The 21,636-nt window shown below is 55.1% G+C and overlaps 1 protein-coding gene across 2 annotated transcripts; it reads left to right on the top strand.

Annotated features, from left to right (window-relative positions):
- The first annotated feature begins 2,039 nt into the window (after nucleotides 1-2,039).
- PRKCG (protein kinase C gamma) lies at nucleotides 2,040-20,451 on the top strand. 2 transcript variants are annotated; one of them, XM_047837135.1, is made up of 19 exons: nucleotides 2,040-2,315; nucleotides 2,931-2,962; nucleotides 3,927-4,009; nucleotides 7,982-8,093; nucleotides 8,279-8,410; nucleotides 9,179-9,335; nucleotides 10,015-10,149; nucleotides 10,449-10,536; nucleotides 10,837-10,866; nucleotides 12,276-12,428; nucleotides 12,746-12,934; nucleotides 14,025-14,116; nucleotides 14,195-14,257; nucleotides 14,714-14,852; nucleotides 16,112-16,192; nucleotides 18,007-18,114; nucleotides 19,072-19,212; nucleotides 19,443-19,627; nucleotides 19,839-20,451. In XM_047837135.1, exons 1-19 carry the CDS (start codon nucleotides 2,146-2,148, stop codon nucleotides 19,999-20,001), a joined length of 2,253 nt encoding a protein of 750 aa, XP_047693091.1. In that variant the 5' UTR covers nucleotides 2,040-2,145; the 3' UTR covers nucleotides 20,002-20,451. The 2 variants fall into 2 exon arrangements, with proteins under 2 accessions (XP_047693091.1, XP_047693092.1); XM_047837136.1 differs by lacking the exons at nucleotides 19,443-19,627; nucleotides 19,839-20,451 and having other exon boundaries at nucleotides 18,318-19,206.
- The last annotated feature ends 1,185 nt before the right edge of the window (nucleotides 20,452-21,636 follow it).

Here is a 21,636-nt window from a genome sequence, read left to right as displayed (position 1 = left end):
ATTTCCAGCGAGGAGAAGCCTCCTTTTGATCTGTGCAGTGTGCACCCCAGAATTCCGACCTGCACCGATGCCTGCCTCCTGCAAGGGCGTTTCGCCCCCTCCCCACCCCATCCCATGCTGGAACCCACTCTGGAAGGCACCAGAGAGAGCAGCTCCAGACCCCGGGGGTGGTGTGCTGGTGATGGAGGAAAGCAGCCAAGCAGACCAAGGTGGGAATTCTCAGGTCAGCTTCCAGGACCACTCCCACCCCTACACTTGCCCTTGTGCAGGGCGCACGCCTGGAGGTGGCTGGCAAGGCCAGAACGCCCCATATCTGGGGGGGGGGGTTAGGAGGAGAGTCGGATTCCCTCACCTCCTCTTCGGCTTCGGGAAGCCCGACCCGAACCCCCAAAATTCCCAGAGAAGGTGTGGTGGGCTCCCCGGGTCCCCGTGGCGCCCCGCCCCCTATTGCGGGGCACGCCGGGAAACGAAGTTCTCGGTCGCGTCGCCGCAACAGGCGGTCCGCAGGCTCCGACTACAGGTCCCAGGATGCACTGCGCTCCGCAGCCCGAGGAGGGCCGTGGTTGCCCTTGGCAACAGAGCGGGTCTCCGGGAGCCGGGACCCGGACGCGCACGGGAGTTGGGGGTAGGGGTGGGGGTGGCGCGGCCGGAGCGCGACCTGAGCGAGGCAAAGACGCGGGCAGAGCGACGGACGGGAGACAGGAGGAGACGGACAGAGCGGCACAGGGTTTTCCAGAGCCAGAGAGGGGGAGAGACGTGGAGGGAGGGGGAGAGACGTGGAGGGAGGGGGAGAGACGTGCAGGGAGGGGGAGACCCCCAGAGACGAAGAGAGAGGTTCATAGCCAGAGAGGGTGAGAAAGGTGGGGGGCGCTTGGGGGGGGGGGAGGGAGAAGGAGAGAGACAAATGAACTCATTCAGAGAGAGAGACCCCCAGCGACAGAGGATGGGACTGACAGCCCAAGAGTGGGTCAGAGAGGTTTGCAGAGACAGAGACAAAAGTACTTACAGAGACAGGGACCCAGTGGGAGAGCGGGAGAGACAGCAAGGACTGAAGGGTGGGGGAGACACAGATGGACTCCCAAAAGAGAAAGACGCAGAGGGAGGGAGACACAGAGGCCCACAGAATCACAGACTGAGTCCCCGATTGAGAGAGAGAGAGAGTCACAGGGCCAGAAAGACATACAGAGTCAGGAAGAGGGAGAGCTTCTGGGAGAGAGAGAAGCAGGAATTTAGGAGACCTGCAGGGAGAGGCCGAGGGACACTGATTCACAGTGAGACAGACACCTCTGAGAAACAGGGAGACCCCGAGACCCAGCGAGGGTCACAGGATGAGCGACGGGCATAAAGGAGACGCGCAGCAGAGACAGAGAGACCAAGAACAAGAGATCGTTCCAGAGGGAGACGTAGACCCAGGCCGGGAGACAGAAATCAAGGCCTGAGCAGCAGACGAGAAAGTGAGACACCAGGCCTCCCCGTTCAGCACTGGGTCCCCAGCACTGACGGCAAAGTTCGTGTCATGAAGCCGAGTGACACAGTCAGAAACCCCGAGATCCGGGTGGCGTCTCATCGGGCTAACCGGGCCCACCGAGGGCCCCCCCCCCCCCCCGGTGGGGAGGAGGACCCGGCCAGGCAACAGGAGGAGGGGGTGGGGGGCGGGGAGGGCGCCTCTCAGAGGATGCCCCCCTCCCTCCAGCCAGCCCCCGGAGCGGGTGTGCGCACGTGTGTTGGGAGCGGGGAGGGCATTTGTCCCGAGCCTCCGGGAGTGGGGTGGGGGGGTGGGGGGCGGAGGGACGCCTTTAAGCTGAAACCCCGCCCCTCGGTCGTCATGGCAACGCCTCCCCCCAGCCGGGGCTCCCACATTTCAGCAGGTGCTTGAGCTTGGAGCTCCCGCCGCCGCCGCCGCCGCCGCCCTTGCCTCGGGCTCCTCGGCGCCCCTGCCCTCGGCTCTCCGCCCTGCCCGCCCGCTCCCCCTGGCGGAGCGGGCGCGCCCCGGGGTGCCGCTCCCTGCCCTGCGCTCCGCGCCTGGAGGTGCCTCGCCCCTCTCCTTCCCTCCTCGCAGTCTCCCCGTGGCTCAGTGCTCTCCCGAGTCTCCGGCTGTCTGCCCCTGCAAGGCGGGATCCTGGTCCCTGCTACGTTCCTGGGGCCATGGCAGGCCTGGGCCCCGGCGGAGGCGATTCAGAGGGGGGACCCCGGCCCCTGTTTTGCAGAAAGGGGGCTCTGAGGCAGAAGGTGGTCCACGAAGTCAAGAGCCACAAGTTCACCGCCCGCTTCTTCAAGCAGCCAACCTTCTGCAGCCACTGCACCGACTTCATCTGGTGAGGGAAGGGGCTGGGGGCCTGAGGGAGGAGGCAACGAGGGATAGAGACTCCTGTCACCCCAGACCCGGAGTGCTCGGGAAGGAGAGGGCTGCAACCCTGGCGCCTGGTCCTAGGGGAGGAGGGAGCTGGGGCCCCGGACCCCTGGGTCTGAGGGAGGAGGGGCTGGGGCCCTGGACCCCTGGGTCTGAGGGAGGAGGGGCTGGGGACCCCGACCCCTGGGTCTGAGGGAGGAGGGGCTGGGGCCCTGGACCCCTGGGTCTGAGGGAGGAGGGGCTGGGGACCCCGACCCCTGGGTCTGAGGGAGGAGGGGCTGGGGACCCCGACCCCTGGGTCTGAGGGAGGAGGGGCTAGGTACTCGGACCCCAGGGTCTGACTGAGGAGGGGCTGGGGCCCCGGATTCCTGGTTCTGAGGGAGGAGGAGCTGGAGGCCTGGGCTCCTGGGTCTGAGAGAAGAAAGGCTGGGGGTCAGAATTTCTGGGTTCTAGTAAACGAGGCAGCTGGGGCTCGACTCCGGGGTCTTGCTACAGGAGGGAGTCAGACGCAGTGTGGCCGGCAGAGGTGGGAGGCCCAGGTACCCTTATCTGCACTGACCTCTGATCCTTGATCTTGCAGGGGCATTGGGAAACAGGGCCTGCAATGTCAAGGTAAGAGCTGGGGATTCGGACTCCTGGGACCCTCAGGAGGGTGGAGGCTGGGGACCCACGGCCCGGGAGGCTTGACACACGTGTTCTTTGGTCCCCAGAGAGGCGCGGGGGAGCCCGGGGCGGGGGGTGTGGCAAAGACACAGCCTGCGGTGGGGAGGGAGCTCTGACGGCGGGGCCACCGCGGAGGTGGTGCCGGGGGCCCCTCCCTCGGCCGGCTCCAGGTGGGGACAGATATTTGGAGAATCTGTTGCCATGGGAACAGAGAGATTTGGAAAAGGGGAGCTGAAAGGGGGGGCTGGAGATGCGAAGTCAGAGCCCCCCCCCCCCCTTCAAGCTGCTGTCGCCATGACAACACCAACAGTCCTAGGCAGGGGCAGGCCCGGGCGGGGTCACCAATGGGCGGGTGGGGGCCGGGCGGGGCTGGCAGTTCTGGGGGGCGGGAGAGGGGGGCGAGTCCTAAATCACCAGCTGCCACTGCTGAGAACAGAGTGAGTCAGGGAGGGGGAGGCCTGCAATGGCGCCCCCAGACTCACTTCTGCCCAAGTTGCTGCTCTCTCCGTTCTATCAGAGGACATCTCTCTGTTTCTCCCTCCTCCTTGGCCTGCCTCTTTTCTTGCTTTCTTGTCTCTGTCGACGGGATCCTATTTTCTCTGTGTCCCTGTCTCTCTGTCGTCCTCACTCCGTCTCTGCGTCTCTGTGTCTCCCTTTGGCTCTGTGTAGGCACTGGGTTCTCTCTGCTCTGTGATTCTCTCTTGCCTGTTTTGGGGTCCATCTCTTGAATTTCTGTCTCCTGGTTTTTCTCCCCCATTCCATGCTGGGGTCTCTCCTTTGATTTGCTCTCTATTGAACTCTATTTTGGGCCCCCCCCCCTCTGGTTTTCTTTCTGTTGGAGTCTCCTTCTCTCTGATTTTCTGTCCATTAGGCTCACTCTCTGTCTCTGTGTCTCTATGATTCTCACCTTCAGTTTGCAGCTTTGTGGTTCATCGACGATGCCACGAATTTGTGACCTTCGAGTGTCCAGGCGCTGGGAAGGGCCCCCAGACGGATGTGAGTGCCCGGACACCTGATTCTTCCTCCTTGGGCCGCACCCCCGCCCTCACCCCCTCGGCGTCCGTCCCAATTTCTCCTGCTATTTTTAAGGCTGGGAGGGGAGGGGGGCTGGAGAGATAGGGGGAGCTAGTCTGGCCCAGATTCCCTGCCCTTGGCCTGGAAAGGGGAAATGAGAGGGGCTGAGACAGGCTGGGGACATAGGTGGGGGACAGAGAGGAGGCAGGTGTGAGGGGACGAAAGACCAACATTGGAGAGGGTGGGCTGTCATCCAGGGGTCAAGAGATTTAAAAAGACAGAGAGTTGAGGGACAGACAACTATTGATGCAGATACAGATAAGACAGAATCACAGAAATGCAGAAAAAGATAATGATAGAGACCCAGACAGAGAGACTGAGACAGACAGACAGAGGATTGGAACAGAGACAGCAACGCAGGCGGAAGGAAAAGGCGAGCCACAGGGACTGAGAGAGACAGACAGAGACAAGAAACTCAGAGAGACAGGGCTGCAGATACCCAGAGAGAGAAGCTAGGATAGAAAATGGTAGATATGGAGAATCGCTTAGAAATTGCCAAGAGCGAGGCCCAGGGAGACCCTGGAATGCACATTCACACACATGTGCAAGTACAGATCCCTCATGCGCACACACGCACACATGTGCATTTATTTTTTAATTTTTTTTCACGTTTATTTATTTTGAAAGAGAGCGAGAACACATGCACATGTGAGGAAAGGAGGGGAAGAGAGAGGAGGGGAGAGAGAATCCCAAGCAGGCCTGCACTCTTAGTGCAGAGCCCGACATGAGGCCCTGAACCCATGAACTGAGACCATAACCTGAGCGGAAATCAAGAGTCAGACCTTAACCTAACCAACTGAGCCATCCTGGTGCCCCGGATTGATTTAAATTTAAATAGCCACTTGTGGTTAGTGGCTATTGGGTGGGACAGCATTAATCTAGACATACCCAAGCTTGTGTTTTTTGGTTTTTAGTTTTTTTGTTTTTAATGCTCATTTATTTTTGAGAGAGACAGAGAAAACGAGTGGGGGAGGGACAGAGAGAGGGAGAGAGAGAATCCAAAGCAGCCTCCAGATTCTGAGCTGTCAGCATAGAGCCCAACATGGGGCTCAAACCCACAAACCTGGAGATCATGACCAAGATCATGACCTGAACAGAAGTCAGGTACTCACCTGACTGAGCCACCCAGGCACCGTCCCCCACCTCCCCAGGCTTGTTTTGATAGTTCAACGAAGCCGAGTGACTTCAGAGTCTAGCCCAGCTTTTGACAGAGGGGTGGAGATAGTTTTATGATTAGCAGATGGAGAAAGAGATGGAATGAAAAATGGAGATAGAGAAAGGGAGAGAGAGATCTATGGAAGTCCATGGGACATTTTGCCAGCTGGTTAGGTGAAGAAAATTGAAGTTTGCATAGAGAATGTGATTTTACAGAACATATATTGAGCACCCCTTCAGTTCCTCATCTATAGAAGGGGCTGATGATCGTGCCTGCCTTACAGGATTGCTTTGAGGACTAAATGAGTCGAGTATTTGGACGGTACCTGATATATGACAAGAGGCAATATATCCGTTATCATCCTTGTAGAATTACGACTATTTCCCATGAAGAAATAGAGGCAAAAACTGAGGAGGGGTCTTCCTCTATATCACTCCAGCTTTTTTTCCCTTCTTCTTCTTCTTAATGCTTTTGATCTTGTTGTAAGTAACGTGGATCAAGGGCTAAGGAAATGGTGAAGGCTTGGCAAGCATGATTTCCTTTAGACCCCATTCAGGGAGGCCTCATGGACCCATCTTATAGGGAGGATGGCTGGGTCTCTGCAAAGCGGCGGTGGCAGGGGGCGAGGTGGGGGGGGGGAGCCACAGAGCTGGATGGTGGGCAGAGTCAAAATGTGGACGCTAATCTATCTAATTGGAGCTGTGGTCCTGTCTCCTTTTTAGTAGTGATTTCACCTTGAGAATAATAAGGGCTTCTCTCTGTGGAGTGGTGGAGCCTGTGTGTCCCTGTCCGGTGTCCTGCTGAGGGCTGTTATGTTGACCATCACTTAGTGCAGCTGAGTTAGGGTCAGCTGAAGATCTTTAGAGGCCGGGAGCATTGAAAGAGATCACCGCACCTGAGTGTCATTCAAATTAGAGTCCCCACTAAGCTGCAAAGTAGGGGACACCTGAGTGGCTCAGTCAGTTGAGCATCTGACTCCTGATCTCGGCTCAGGTCATGATCTCACAGTTTGCAAGTTCGAGCCCCACGTTAGCCTCTGTACTGACAGTGTGGTGCCTGCTTGGGATTCTCTCTCCCCCCTCTCCTCTGCCCCTCCCCTGCTTGCACACTTTCTCTTAAATAAACTTAAAAAAAACCTGTAAAATAAAAGCCCAAGAATATCCTGAATTTTCACCTCGGATAACTCTTCTTTTTTTATTTATTTTTAAGAGAGAGAGAGAGAGAGAGAGAGAGAGAGAGAGAGGTGAGCAGGGGAGGGGCAGAGAGAGAGGGAGACACAGAATCTGAAGCAGGCTCCAGGCTCTGAGCTGTCAGTACAGAGCCCGACGTGGAGCTCAAACCCATGAGCCATGAGATCATGTCCTGAGCCGAAATCAGATGCTTAACCAACCTAGCCACCGAGGTGCCCCATCAACTATGATAACTTTTGCAATGCATTCCTAGAAAAAGACAAATACCAACTTATTTAACATTCAGACATGGCCAGGGGTGGGGAAGGAATGTCTTACTGGTGTCCTAAATTCATGCTTAATTGCACTCCGGACATTTAGCATTGCTTCAAGATTTAGATTATTTCCGCTGGGTAGAGGAGGACACTGAGGCTCAAAATTGGGCACTAACTTGCCCCAAATCACACAGCTGGTAAATGGCCTCGCCCTTATTTAAACCCAGGGCTATGTGAGGACCACAATAAAATCACTAATAGTAACCACCGCAGTAATAACCGTACTTAGCACATTTAACATGCCAGGCCCTGCTATGCAGTTTACATTTAATCTTTCTTCTTTTTTAATCATTATTATTATTTTAATTTTTAAAGTTTTATTTATCAAAGAGGGAGAGAGAATGAGTGGGGGAGGAGCAGAGGAGAGAGGGAGACAGAGGATCCCAAAAGGGTCCCATGCTAACAGCAGAGAGCCTAACGAGGTGCTCGAACACACAAACTGTGAGATCACAACCTGAGACAAGGTCAGATGCTTCACTGACTGAGCCACCCAGGAGCCCCCAAATTTATTATTTTTTAAAGTAATCTCTACACCCAATGTGGGACCCAGAGTCGCAACCCCTGAGATCAAGAGTCACATGTCTACCGACCCAGCCAGGCAGGCGCCCCGACACTTGGTCTTTCATTAACTGAGGGGTCCTTTTAATGGAGAGGTTCTATTCCCCATTTCACAAGGGGCTCAGAGAAGGCAGATCAAGAGTGGGCAGACATTGACAGAGGCTGACAGGGATCTGGCGTTCATTGTGGCCCACAAGTGCTGGAAAATAGCTTTGGGGGGGGGGGGGTGGAGCATAGGGACTATGGGAAGATAGGAGCCGCCACCACCTTCAGGTTCTGTTCAAATCCCACCTGGTTAGCGAAGCCCACCCTGATCACTCTATGCAAATTTAAACGCCCCCACCCCTGGCTGACCCTCGCCTGCTTCGTTTTTCTCCAGAGCACCTGTTACCATGCATCATACTCTTTCATTTATTCACAGTGTTTATTTTCTGTCTCCCTTCCCTAGAAAGTAAACTCCATGTGGACAGCAGTTTTTGTTTCTTTGTTCACGGCTGGTCCTGGCACCAAGAACAGTGCCTGGCACACAGCAGGCACTCAATAAATACTGTAGCGTGAATGAGTGAGGAGGAGCGGGACTGGGAGAGCAAGGCGGAAGGAGGAAGCGTTCAAAGGGCTTCTCTCTCTCTCTCTCTCTCTGTCCTTACCCCCTCTGATGTCTCCCCTCGGCCCCCAGGACCCCCGGAACAAGCACAAGTTCCGTCTGCACAGCTACAGCAGCCCCACCTTCTGCGACCACTGTGGCTCCCTTCTTTATGGGCTGGTGCACCAGGGCATGAAATGCTCCTGTGAGTAGTCCACGCTCGCTGCTCCTGGCCGAACCTAGCGCTCCGGGGCGGTGGCGGGGGGGGGGGGGGGGGGGGGGGTCAAAGCACAGTGTCTGGGTTCCGGGTAGGGCCGGGGGACGGAGTCTGGAGTTGGGGGGCGGCCAGAAGTGCCACCTCCCTTTTTGTTCCCCCCTCCCCTCCCCCAGGCTGCGAAATGAACGTGCACCGCCGCTGTGTGCGCAGCGTGCCCTCTCTGTGCGGGGTGGACCACACGGAGCGCCGAGGGCGCCTGCAGCTGGAGATCCGAGCACCCACGTCGGAAGAGATCCACGTCACAGGTGAGGCCCCGCCCCTCTGTCCGGTCCCTCCCCTTCTACCCCCGCCGGAAGGGCAGGGTGCACCTGAGCGGCCCACCCAGCCGAACCGGAAGGTCCCGCCCGCAATCCTGACCCCCCGTCTGCAAAGGCTGAGCGCCACCCAGCCACGCCCCTTCCAACCTGTAGCCTGGACTCTAGCCTTGACTTGTGACTTTCAGGGCCACTTTTTAAAATTAATTAATTAATTTTATTTTATTTTTAAATTTTTTTAATGTTTATTTATTTTTGAGAGAGAGACAGAGCATGAGCGGAGGGGGAGGGGAAGAGAGAGAGGGAGACACAGAACCTGAAGCAGGCTCCAGGCTCTGAGCTGTCAGCACAGAGCCCGATGTGAGGCTCGAACCCACAAACCCCATGATCATGACCTGAGCGGAAGTTGGATGCTTAACCAACTGAGCCACCCAGGTGCCCCTTTCAGGGCCTCTTAATGGCCATTTTAGATCAAGGTCCTTGGGAGTGGGGGATGAGAGAAAACCTGGTTCCGAGGGAGGCTTGGGATTACTATGGGTGATGTGGCCAGGGTCCTCACTCTGGGGTCCTAAAGGAGGAGGGGGCTTTGGGTCCGATTTCTGGGTCCCTGGCTGGGGAAAGGGCTTTATGCCTCATCTTCTGGATACCTGGGTCAGGAGAAAGTCTGAGCGCTTGGATTTGGGATTGCCCCTGGGGAAAACTCCGGGGCCTCTTCCTGGATCTCTAACCCAGCCTACACCCCTTCACTTCCTCTCTCAGTTGGTGAGGCCCGTAACCTTATCCCAATGGACCCCAATGGTCTGTCTGACCCCTACGTGAAGCTGAAGCTCATCCCAGACCCTCGGAACTTGACGAAGCAAAAGACCCGGACCGTGAAAGCCACGCTAAACCCTGTGTGGAACGAGACCTTTGTGTTGTGAGCTTCGGGTGCAGGGGATGCTGTGATGACTGACAGAGAATGATCGGAGGGTCCTGGTGGCCCACAAGACCCCAGAGAGCAAAGTGTGGGAGGTGTTAGGATAGGGGGATCCCAAAAAAAGGCGGTGGGAGAGGGAAGAGAGTGGCTGAGGGAGAGGGCTGGAGTTAGAGAAGCAGAGAGACAGATATCTGTGCATTTAATCTCCATCAAAGCCCACTACTTTAGAGTGAAACAGAGATCGGAGGGGCGGGGGGGATGCTCAGAAGAAGGCACAAACCCAAAGAGACAGAATGGGGAGTGGGTGTGAGCAGGGGAGGGTGGCAGGAATAGAAAGGGAAGCCAATCAACAGAAAGACAGAAGGACAGAGACCTAGAGGAAGGAGGGGGGCACAGAGACTCAGGAGAGAGATCTGGAGAGAAAAGGCAGGACACAGGGATGGGAAGGAGCCAAGAATGTGGGAGGACCGGAGAGAGACTGAGAGCTGTCTACATGTACTCGAGGTCCTGATATTGGGGGAGACCCCCTTCGTGGAGGATCAGAGACGACAGGACACTTTAGAGAGCAGGAACAGACCCCAGCTCGCCCCAGAAGGGCTTGCCTGCTCCACCAGCACCAGGGATGGGTAGCAGAGGCAGCGGGGAGCTGGACCCTCACTCCGCCGCCCCCTTCCCGCAGCAACCTGAAGCCAGGAGACGTGGAGCGCAGGCTTAGCGTGGAGGTGTGGGACTGGGACCGGACTTCCCGCAACGATTTCATGGGCGCCATGTCCTTCGGGGTCTCGGAGCTGCTCAAGGCGCCGGTGGACGGCTGGTGAGGGCAGGGCGGGGGCGGAGGCTGTGCCTTGGCCTGTCCATCTCTGTGTACAGTCTGTCTCCTCGGGCCACCCTCATTCTGCCTCCCTGCACTTCTCCCTCCCTTGTCCCCGTCCCTCTCCCCTCCTCCTCCCTTCCTGTGCCCCCCACTCCGTGTCTCTCTCGCCTGTCCCACTCTGTCCATCTCCGTGTCTTTCTCTCTGTGTCTCTTTCCCCCCGCTGATACCTCTGCCTCTCCCGCGGGTGCCCCCCTTCTGCCCGACTCCTGCCCCACTCTGGTCTCCTTCTGTATGTCAGGTACAAGTTACTGAACCAGGAGGAGGGCGAATATTACAATGTGCCAGTGGCTGATGCTGACAACTGCAGCCTCCTCCAGAAGTTTGAGGTACTCAGGCCCCACTTCTCCCAGGGGGAGCCCAGCCCTGCCGCCCACAGTTCAGAGCTGCCCCCTCCCTGCACCCACTGGTTGCCCACTGGTCCTGGGACTACAATTCCCAGAAGACCCTGGCACTCCCTTCCCCCTGCTTTTCTAGGGGACTCCTGCCCCAGGGTATGATGGGAATTAGAGTTCCTATCCATCCCCTTGGCTTGGGGGGTTGGAGTCCCCACCCCCTGCTCTAGGGCATCCTCCTACCTCTCTTGGGGCTCTGACTCTGGCTTTCTCCTCCACCCCCTCTCCCCGCAGGCCTGTAACTACCCCCTGGAACTGTACGAGGTGCGTGGAGCTCAGGCCTGGAATGGAGACATTTTCATCCCTTGTGGTCTACGTCTGTCTCCCCATGTCTTCTCCCTCCCCTGGTATCAGTTTTCACGCCCACACACGGGGGATGAGCACAGGTTTGGAGGTGGTCTTGTGCTTGTTGAGTAAACCTAGCATTCCAGAGGTGAATCTGACCCTTAACCAAGTCCCCAAGGTGGAGACACAGTCACAGATACTTAAATTCCAGGATGATGTAGTGCATTAGAGGTAGAGCACCCCCCCCCCCAGGAGCCTGGAGGAGACACTCACCCAGCTTGGGGGGAAGGTGCTGGGGGAGGGTGAATCCCTGAGGAGGTGACTGCTGAACTGAACTTTGAGTTTTTCTATTTCTCACTGTGGCCTTTCTCTCCTCCATTCATTTTGTCACTCTCTCAACACCTATTCCCTGTTAGCCAAACCCTGTTCTGGGCATAGACTCAGTCCATTCCCTGGGGAGCTCCGATTTCAAAGTAGGAGAAAGTGACAGATGGAGACATTCTCCTGGAAGGAAGATGTTTGGTAATAGAGGTAGTAGCCTCAGGCACTAGGGAGAATTGGAAGCACCTGGCTCAGCCTGGGAGCACCAGAGAAAGCTTCCTAGGGAGGGGAGCCCCAGAGGAAGTGCACGGAGAGGGAGACCATATTTCCAGGCTGAAAGCTAGAAATCCTTCCAGGCAGCAGGAAGAGCAGGCCTGTGGTGGGAGCGGGTGAGGCGTGTCTGTAGCACCGCGAGGACAGTGGGGCTGAAGGGGGGAGAGAGTGGGAAGAAGTAGGACATTAAGGCAGAGAGGGAAGGAGTGTGCCTTGTCCTTCCCTGGAAGGATTTTATCTTAAACCGGTGGGCCGTGGGAGCATCGAAGGTGGCCTAGGATGGTTTAGGTCGGAACAAGACAAATGCTGTTTGTAGAGAATAGATGGTGGAGGCAAAGGGGGGAAGAGGGAGGAGGCTCTGTGGAGACTCAGGTGGGAGGAGCGGTAAAGGTGTTCAGGTGCTGGGTGATGCTGAAGATGCAAAAAGGGGGGGAGACACAGTCTCCGGCTTTAATGGATTTTGATGTCTGGCTCTGCTGCTTATTTGCTGTGTGACTTTGGGCAAGTTATTTAGTGTCTCTGTGCCAACTTTCTCTTCTCTAAAATGGCGCATGGTGGTGATAACAGGGTTATCTAACAGCATAGAGTGATCTGTCCGTTAGTTAAGTGATAAACCCTCCAGGTTATGGAAAATCAGCACAAGTTCTAAAGCCAAGGAGGGGGGGCAGAGACAGTTTTCCCTTTTCTCTCCCTCTCTTCTCATCCCTTTCGTTCTTGGCGGCTGTCTCTCTTAGAGACACCTCCTTGTCCCCATCTGGGGCCTGACTACCTTCGGTCTCTCTCCTTTCTCACAGCGGGTGCGGATGGGTCCCTCTTCCTCTCCCATCCCCTCCCCGTCCCCTAGTCCCACGGACTCCAAACGCTGTTTCTTTGGGACAAGCCCTGGACGTCTGCACATCTCCGACTTCAGCTTCCTCATGGTTCTAGGAAAAGGCAGCTTTGGGAAGGTTGGATTCCTGGGGCTCTGGGGGAAGGGGAAGATGTCTGGGGAAAGATCAGATTTCTGGTCCTTAGGAAGGAGGTACATGGGGAGGGACACTAGACTACTGAGCCCCCCAGAGGGGGGTCAGTGGGACACCTGAGTGCCTCTGAGAGGACAGGCATAAAGATTCTGATGCTTTCCCTGAGGGAGTGGTCAGCAAAACCAGGGTGCCCAGTCCCTGAGAGAGAGGGGGAGGACCTGGGATTTCATTTCTTTGTGTCTCTGAAGGGGGAGGGCAGCGACCCCATGATGGACTGGGCCTTTTGGGGCCTCTGTCGCTAGGTGATGCTGGCTGAGCGCAGGGGCTCTGATGAGCTCTACGCTATCAAGATCCTGAAGAAAGACGTGATTGTCCAGGATGATGATGTGGACTGCACCCTGGTGGAGAAGCGCGTGCTGGCCCTGGGGGGCCGAGGCCCGGGAGGCCGGCCCCACTTTCTCACCCAGCTGCACTCCACCTTCCAGACCCCGGTGAGGAAGGAGGGGGCAGAGTCCGGCTCAGGTCGAGCGTCTGCTCTGGGATTCTGAGTTTACAGGCAAAAAGAACCTTCCCCGCCCCGCCCACTCTGATTGGGCGTGGCCAGAAAGGTGGGATCCTGACTAGGCGGGACCTGAGCCAGCTTGGTCTTGAGTGGGTGGGTTTTTTTTTTTCTTTCTTTTTTTTTTTTTTTTTTTGAGTGAAGGATTTTTGAGTAAAGGAGTGCGTGAGTGGTGTGCCTATAGCTGCGCGCTAAGTAATGTGGTCGTCATTCTTGGATTCTGAGCAAATGTCTCATCAGAAATGGTGCGCGTCCCGAAGATTGAGGAATGGGACAAGTCAGAACCTTCAGAGGTTTTTGTTTGTTTGTTTGTTTTTAATTTTTTATGCTTATTTATTTCTGAGACAGAGACAGAGCATGAGTGGGAGAGGGGCAGAGAGAGAGAGGGAGACACAGAATCCAAAGCAAGCTCCAGGCTCTGAGCTGTCAGCACAGAGCCGGATGCAGGGCTCGAACTCACAAACCGTGAGATCATGACCTGAGCCAAAGTCAGACACCCAACCGACTGAGTCACCCAGGCATCCCAGAAACCTTCAGAGGTTTGAGAAGGCATGACTGCTTCAAAAAAGCTCTGGATGGGCACAGTTAGATTCCTGGATAAAAAAAAAAAAAAAAAAAAAAAGAAGAAGAAAGAAAGAAAGAAAGGAAGAAAGGAAGAAAGGAAGGAAGGAAGGAAGAAATTAGTATCCATTACAAGTGAGGCCTGAAAAAAAAATCTTTGGTTCCTAGCAGGTGGTCAGGGGTCAGGATTGCTTTTGTGTGTGAGTAGCTATGGAAAGAGGTTTTGGTATCCTTAGGATTTCCAGGGAATGGTGGGCCTCAGCCTTCAATTCTAAGAGGGCGGGACCAGTTCGGAGTAATAGGGGATATGGCAGGTTGAGATTCTGAGCTGGCTGGGTTAGAATCATTGGGGCCTCCCAGTTCTAATTGGGTGGATCTGGAGCCTTCCAAGTTTGTCTCGAGTGGGCAGGAATGGATGTGTCCTACCCCCTCTAAGCACCAGTACCCCGCCTCTCCGGCAGGACCGTCTGTATTTTGTGATGGAGTATGTCACCGGGGGAGACCTGATGTACCACATCCAGCAATTGGGCAAGTTTAAGGAGCCCCATGCAGCGTGAGTCAGCTGAGAGAGGAGGGGTGGGGCGAGGGGGACCCCAGCCTTTGAGCTTCTAACTCCCACCTCCTTCTCTAGGTTCTACGCAGCAGAAATCGCCATCGGCCTCTTCTTCCTTCACAATCAGGGCATCATCTACCGGTGAGCAGTCTGGGCCTTTCAGTGGAGGCAGTCAGGCCCCTAGAGGGAAAGGGATCAAACTTACAGCTCTAGGGGCTCCTGGCTGGCTCAGTGCATAGAGCATGCGACTCTTGATCTCAGCATCCTGAGTTCAAGTCCCACGTTGGGCCTAGAGCTTACTTGAAAAACAAAACAAAGGGGTGCCTGGGTGGCTCACTCTGTTGAACATCTGACTCTTGATTTCGACTCAGGTCATGATCCCAGGGTTGTGGGATTGAGCCCTGAATTGGGCTCTGCGTTGATCGTGGAGCCTGCTTGGGATTCTTTCTTTCTCTCTGCCTCTCTTCTGTGCTCACGCATGTGCGTGCTCTCTCTCTAAAATAAACAAAAACAAAACAAAGATCAAAACCTTGTAACTCCAGCCCATTGAACTCTACCCTTCCTTCAATGCCTATCCATCCAACCCCCTACCCCCAGGGACCTGAAATTAGACAACGTGATGCTGGATGCTGAAGGACACATCAAAATCACTGACTTTGGCATGTGTAAGGAGAACGTCTTCCCTGGGACCACCACCCGCACCTTCTGTGGGACCCCAGACTACATAGCCCCTGAGGTAACCCTCCCTTGGCTGTCCTTGGTGCTGCACAAGTTCGCCGAGTGGGTATGGCCAGTTGTCTAACATTCAGAATGTCGGGGGGCTGACCCTGGGGTCTTTTTTTTTTAATGTTTATTTTTGAGAGACAGAGAGAGAGAGAGAGAGAGAGAGAGAGAGAGAGAAGAGAGAGAGGGCGAGTGGAGGATGGGCATAGAAAGAGGGAGACACAGAATCGGAAGTAGGCTCCAGGCTCTGAACTGTCAGCATAGAGCCTGACTCAGGGCTCTAACTTACAAACCATGAGATCATGACCTGAGCCGAAATCAGCTGCTTAACCAACTGAGCCACCCAGGTGCCCCCTGACCCTGGGGTCTTTGCATGAGTCATGGGTGATCTAACAGCAAACAGAGCAGAAAGGCCTGTGTGTCAGCATTCCAAGTGGGCAGAGCTGGGTGTCTAAACAGGCTAAGTGGGCAGAGAGTTGGGTGAGTGTTCTAAAAGAGTGGAACCCTCTCTACTGGTAACAATTCTCAGACAATAGCACCTGTTACAGGACTATTCTAAGAAGGTGTACTCTTGAGTGGGTGGGGCCTGTGTCTCTCCACCACCACCACCACCCCCAGCCCTAAGCATTTCCTGAATATTTCAGGTGGGTGGAATATACTCTAACTTTTTGTTAAAGGGGTGGAGCTAATGATCTGACTGTATGTAAGTAGATAGAGTGTCCTGAGTTTTCTCAGTGGAAGGAGGAAGTGTCATCCTTAATCTTTCTGGGTGATTCAATGCTAATGCCCAAATAATGTCAATGGTTTCAAAACGGCTGGGAATCAGAATCACCCGTGGAGATTTTGAAATATACACACATATTACTGACTCTCACTCTGGTCTATTGAGGCTGGAATTCTTTAGGGCTAGGGAACAGCCCCCTAGGTGAATCTTAAATGCATCCAGATTTAAGAATCTCTGGTGTCTGAAAATTAGCCCTCATGCACCTGTTATTGTAAGGAGAGGGTCTAGTTACCAGAATATTTTGGCTGGGTGGAACTTTTGACTTGGTCCTTAGATAATCTTCATATTTGGGACCAAAGGAACATTCTAAGTAGGAAAATTTTGTTTCTGAATTTTCCAAAAAGATGGAACTGAAGTGTTCTGAGTGGGAAGAGTTTGTGTTGACAACACTTAGTGTGGGTAGGGTTCTCTGGGGGTGAGGCTAGAGGGGGTCTTAGGCTTCTTAAAGCACAAACCATGATACCTTGCCTTCCATCCTCTCTCACCAGATCATTGCCTACCAACCCTATGGAAAGTCTGTTGATTGGTGGTCCTTTGGGGTTCTGTTGTATGAGATGTTGGCAGGACAGGTAAGGGAAGCTGGGGACAGGCTGGCCTGCCTAAAGGCAACACAGCGGGGGATGCCACCTGTTACAAGGCCTTTATCTTAAAGGAGCAGGGTAGGAAGTGATGTCTGTCATCTAAGGAGGGGTGCTAAGCAATTGGGAATATCATGCCTGGATAGCGCTGTCCTTGGTCCTGAAGCATTATTTTCCCATAGGCCTGGGGTTCTTTAAATTCGTTGCTGTTGTTGTTTTTTTTAATCTTTATTTTTGAGGGAGAGAGAGACAGAGTGCAAGCAGGGGAGGAACAGAGAGAAAGACACAGAATCCAAAGCAGGCTACAGGCTGTGAGTTGTCAGCATAGAGCCCAACAGGGGGCTCGAACCCACAAACTGTGAGATTATGACCTAAGCCAAAGTCGGATGCTTAACCGACTAAGCCACCCAGGCACCCCAGGCCTGGGGTTCTTTAAACGTTTTTTGTTTTTTGTGGTTTTTTTGGTGACAAGGACCCCATCTCAGAACAACGTGTTTAATTTTTTTTTTAATGTTTATTTATTTTTGAGAGAGAGAAACAGAGCACGAGTGGGGGAGGGGCAGAGAGCAAGGGAGACATAAAATCTGAAGCAGGGGCTTTGAACTCACGAACCGTGAGATTATGACCTGAGCCAAAGTTGGATGCTCAATTGACTGAGCCACCCAGGCACCCCAGAATAATGTGTTTAAATCTATGAAATAAAATAATAGGATTACAAAGGAAATCAATCATATTGAAATATGGTTATCAAAACTTTATTTTTTTTTATTTATTTTTTTTATTTTTTTTCAACATTTATTTATTTTTGGGACAGAGAGAGACAGAGCATGAGCAGGGGAGGGGCAGAGAGAGAGGGAGACACAGCATCGGAAACAGGCTCCAGGCTCTGAGCCATCAGCCCAGAGCCTGACGCGGGGCTCGAACTCACGGACCGCGAGATCGTGACCTGGCTGAAGTCGGACGCTTAACCGACTGCGCCACCCAGGCACCCCAAAACTTTAAAATTTTGATTTAACTTAGTTCAGCCAATTAAATACATTTCATTTAAATGTATACAGTTGCCTAAATATTACAAATAGGGATGGGGATGTATATGTGATTTCCTATTCATGAATTAAATAGTGATATCTCATGGTGATGGGAAGTAAATAGGCAAGTCTACCAGTAATCTTGAAGTTGAGATGACTAATATTTTGAGATAACTGCAACTCTAATGTGATAAGAAATTATCTGTGATTCCTGTTGGTGATGAAGTCATAAGTACTTCATAACTGTTGGTGGTTTTTGCCCACCATTCATAACTGAAGGGAATGAGAAATTGCAGTTAGTGATTTTTAAAAATAAAGATAAGCTTGTTTTCCTACTCAAGCTCACGGGCCCCTTCAGTTGCACAAACAGACTTCCTAGACCCCACATTAAGACTCCTTGCCTTGCTTTTGTGTCTCCTAATTCCAGAAGACTGGAGGCCACTCATCCAACCAGGAGAATGTTTTTACAGTTTTCCTGCACTTTTTCCTCTCTTCTATTTAAATGACATATTGTCTAATTAACACCCTGCTGATTTTGCATAGCAGAGAAAGACAGAACAGCAAAGAGGTGCAGAGAGCTGAGATAGGAAACAAGGTCCATTTGAGATAGGAAACAAGAGTCTGAGAGGAAGGGAGAGAATGCTTTGGTGGTTTGGTCGAAATTTTCCCCAGGATGTTGGAGGGGGATGTTCATGTTCACGGTGGGTGCTGAGGGTTTGCAAGGTGGGGAAAGGCAGTCTGTCAAGTCCTGACACATTCTCCTCTCTCTTTCCTCAGCCCCCTTTCGATGGGGAGGATGAGGAAGAGCTGTTTCAGGCTATCATGGAACAAACCGTCACTTACCCCAAGTCGCTTTCCCGGGAAGCTGTGGCCATCTGCAAGGGGGTAAGAACCCCCTGACCCCCAGATTCTCCACACAACCCATTCGCCCCACCGCCACCATCCAGGGTTGCCCGGGCAGTGTCCCTGTGCACATTAGAAAAGTATAATACAGAGACTTTGTTAGAACATTAATTACTGACTGCCGTGCTGTCACCTCCTGTCCCATGCTGGCCTCTGTCTCCTTCTCTGCTGCACCCACCCCTCAGCTCACTGCAGGGAGTGCTGGAAGGCCAGGGCCTGCCTCTGCAAGGGGGTGGATCAGGTCAACCTAACTCTTGCCACTTTCCCTCCGGGGATCTTGGGCAAGCCACCGACACTCTGGGAGCCTGTCTCCTCTCTTGGGGTTATGGAGCTAATGCAGGATAAGGAGCCTAGCCTATGGCAGCTTTTCCAAGAACATTAGCACACTTGTGTTTCTGGCTCCTGTCTCCATTCTCTCTGACTCTCACTCTCTGGGTTCTGTCTCCTATCTCTGCCTCCATCTACATTTGATGGGGCCTTCTGTGTCACTACCATTTCTCTGTGTCCCTTGGGCTCTCTGTCAACCCCTTGCATCTGTGTCCCCCTCTCTCTGGGCATCTGTTACCCACTTACCCCCGACTGCCACACACACACACACACACACACACACACACACACACACACACACACTGGGTCCTTCTCTCTCTGGAACTCTCCTCCTCTCTGAGTCTCTGCCTTCATATTGTGTCTTTATCCTCTCTGGGGTTTTGTCTCATGGATCTCCACCCTTCTCTCTTTCCGCATCTCTGCCCCCCCTCCCCCCCATCTGCTTTATCTCCCACCTTCTCTGGGTCTCTGCACTCCCCCTGGGTCTCTATCTCTCCCCCCTCTCTCTATGCTGTGTCTCTGTTCTGCTGTTTTTGCTTTTCTGCCTTTCTCGTTCCCTGTGCCTCCCTGTCCGGGACCCTGTCTGTCTGTCTGTCTCTGTGTTTTCCACAGTTCCTAACTAAGCACCCAGCGAAACGCCTGGGCTCAGGGCCGGACGGGGAGCCCGCCATCCGTGCTCATGGCTTTTTCCGCTGGATGGACTGGGAGCGGCTGGAACGACTGGAGATCGCGCCTCCGTTCAGACCCCGTCCGGTTAGCCACCTTGCGGGAACCCTGGTCCCTGGGGATGGGGGACCCAGGAGCTCCCATTCCCATATGTAGAGGTGGGGTGGGGCTCCCTCTGTGGAGACGCCCCAACGGGAGATGCAGAGCCCACGGAGGATGCGCTGATTCTAGAGGAGACAGCACATGGTCACAGGGGACACAGAGGGACACCAAGGAGCAGAGGGAATTTCATCTTTCCCTCTCCGTGCTCCCCACAGTGTGGACGCAGCGGCGAGAACTTCGACAAGTTCTTTACGCGGGCGGCGCCAGCGTTGACCCCCCCAGACCGCCTGGTTCTGGCCAGCATCGACCAGGCCGATTTCCAAGGCTTCACCTACGTGAACCCGGATTTCGTGCACCCCGACGCCCGCAGCCCCGTCAGCCCGCCGCCGGTGCCAGTCATGTAATCTCACCTGCCACCACTAGGTGTCCCCATTGCTCCCTCCCCGCACCAGTCTTACACCTCCCCCCCCAACCCCCACCTCCACCCCCTTTCCGATTTAGATCTTGCTCCCCAGCATTCTGGCCTCTGCCCCGTGGGTGCTAGATGCCCCTCCCAAGCGTTCCTGGCATTCTAAGCTCCATACAGTCTCTGGAACCTCACTGTGTTCTAGACTCTGCTGTGCTGAGCCCGGGATTCTCACCCACCTTGGTGTTCTGGACTCTGCGCTACCAGAACCTTCACCACGGTCCCAACTCCGTGGGGTTCTAGACTCCGTGTTGGTAGAATCTCTGTCTCTCCTTTTTTTTTTTTTCTTCTTTCTTTCTGGGAAATAGTCTCATGGGGTGGGCTGTTCTAGACTTGGATTCTAGAACAACCCTTCACCTCTGACCTGCCCCCCACTCCCCCCACCAACGACGTCCTCCCCATTCTGGAGTGAGTGGGAGGCTGTGCCCCCACGCTCCCGTGCGCCTCGTCCACACTCTAGGGATTCCTGGGATGGATGAAGGATCCCTACCCCCAGCTGTTCTCAATCAGCTTTTGTTCTAGACGCCCCTACCCCGAACCTGCCCCTACCCCGAACCCGTCACTGCTCGCCTGCCAGGTGCATGGCTCCAGTCCTGCTCGGAACCTCCTCCACCTCCCCTCCCTCTTCCCCTCCCCCCCCCTTCCCGTGCCTGCCACTCTGGGTGGGGGGGCTCTGTCCTCCTCCCCCTGCCCACTGCCCTCTTCTTTGGCTCTCTCGCCCGGCCACAGCTGCTGGAGAATAAATTTGGGATGCTGATGCTGGGTGTTGGGATGTTTTCTTCTAAAGCTTGAAGAAGGAAGGGGGGCAGGGTGTGGAGGTGGGACAACGTACACGGAAACGCGCGCGCGCGCTCACACACACATACAGGCTGGGGGTGGGGCGGCAGAGAGACAGAGAGAAAGCAGAGAGACCCATAAAGTGGGCAGAACAGACCCACAGCGGGAGAGGGAAAGAGCAGACACCGGGGGTGAGGGTTTGGGGGCGCGAGGGCCCAAAGTGGGCACATGCACAAGGAGGTAGGAATGGACACGCAGACCACTGGGGATGCCCGGTGGAGCCCGCCCCCCGCCCCAGCACAGACACAAACATTCACATACTCACCCAGAGCAACACATACGCTCACAGGCTCACAGACACACTGAAACCCAGAGTCTGGCGCGGGGCAGGGGACGGGGCTGGGGGTGGGGGGAAGCAGTCCTGAGCGGGGAGATGACAGACCAGCCTCCCGTTGAGGGGTCTGGAGACTTGACCACTGGGAGACCCCACGACAGAGCAGGCAGACACCCAGAACCCGTGAGCTTAAGACTCAGCCACGGAGGCCGAAGACAGGCGGACGCGCCCTCCGGGCCTCTTTGCCTTGACCCACTTGCGGAGAAGGGGGGTGGGGGTGGGGGGCGGTGGAAAGAAGTCCCAGCGGACTACAGTTCCCAGCAGACACCGCGGCGGCCCCTTCCCCCAAGTGCGGCCCCTCTCCGCCGGGGCTGATGGAAAATGTAGTCCCAGACCCGGGGCAGGCCGGTTGAATGGTGTGCCTGTGTCTGTGTGTTTGGAGGGGACTGAGCCCCAGAGCTTCGCAGGCTCCCTCGGGGAGCCCCGGCGTCTCCTCGTCTCTGCAGGCTCTTGGGTTCCGGGGACTCGGTTCAGTTGGATGCTGGGGACCCCCTTGGCTCCCCCAGCACCGTGGGGGTACCCCCATGCTCTGCCCGCGGCCCCCAGCCCCGCTCCGACCCTCGGCGGGCGGCCTGCCCCTTTAAGAGTGGCCCCGCTGACATCACGGCGGGGGGGGGGTGGTGGGCTGGCCCGGCTCCCGGCTCCGCGGCGGCTGCAGGACCCGGCTCCGCTCTGCGCCCGCCTGCTGCTCTGGGGACCCCGGCCCGGGACGCCCCCTCCCGCCTCCTGCAGCCGCCCAGACCCCAGGCTCCGCCCCAGGCCTGGCCAGAGC

This window comes from Prionailurus viverrinus, chromosome E2, assembly GCF_022837055.1.
Source record: "Prionailurus viverrinus isolate Anna chromosome E2, UM_Priviv_1.0, whole genome shotgun sequence".
NCBI lineage: Eukaryota > Metazoa > Chordata > Mammalia > Carnivora > Felidae > Prionailurus > Prionailurus viverrinus.
Note: the sequence above shows the minus strand (reverse complement) of the source record. Positions and strands in the feature narration are given on the sequence as shown.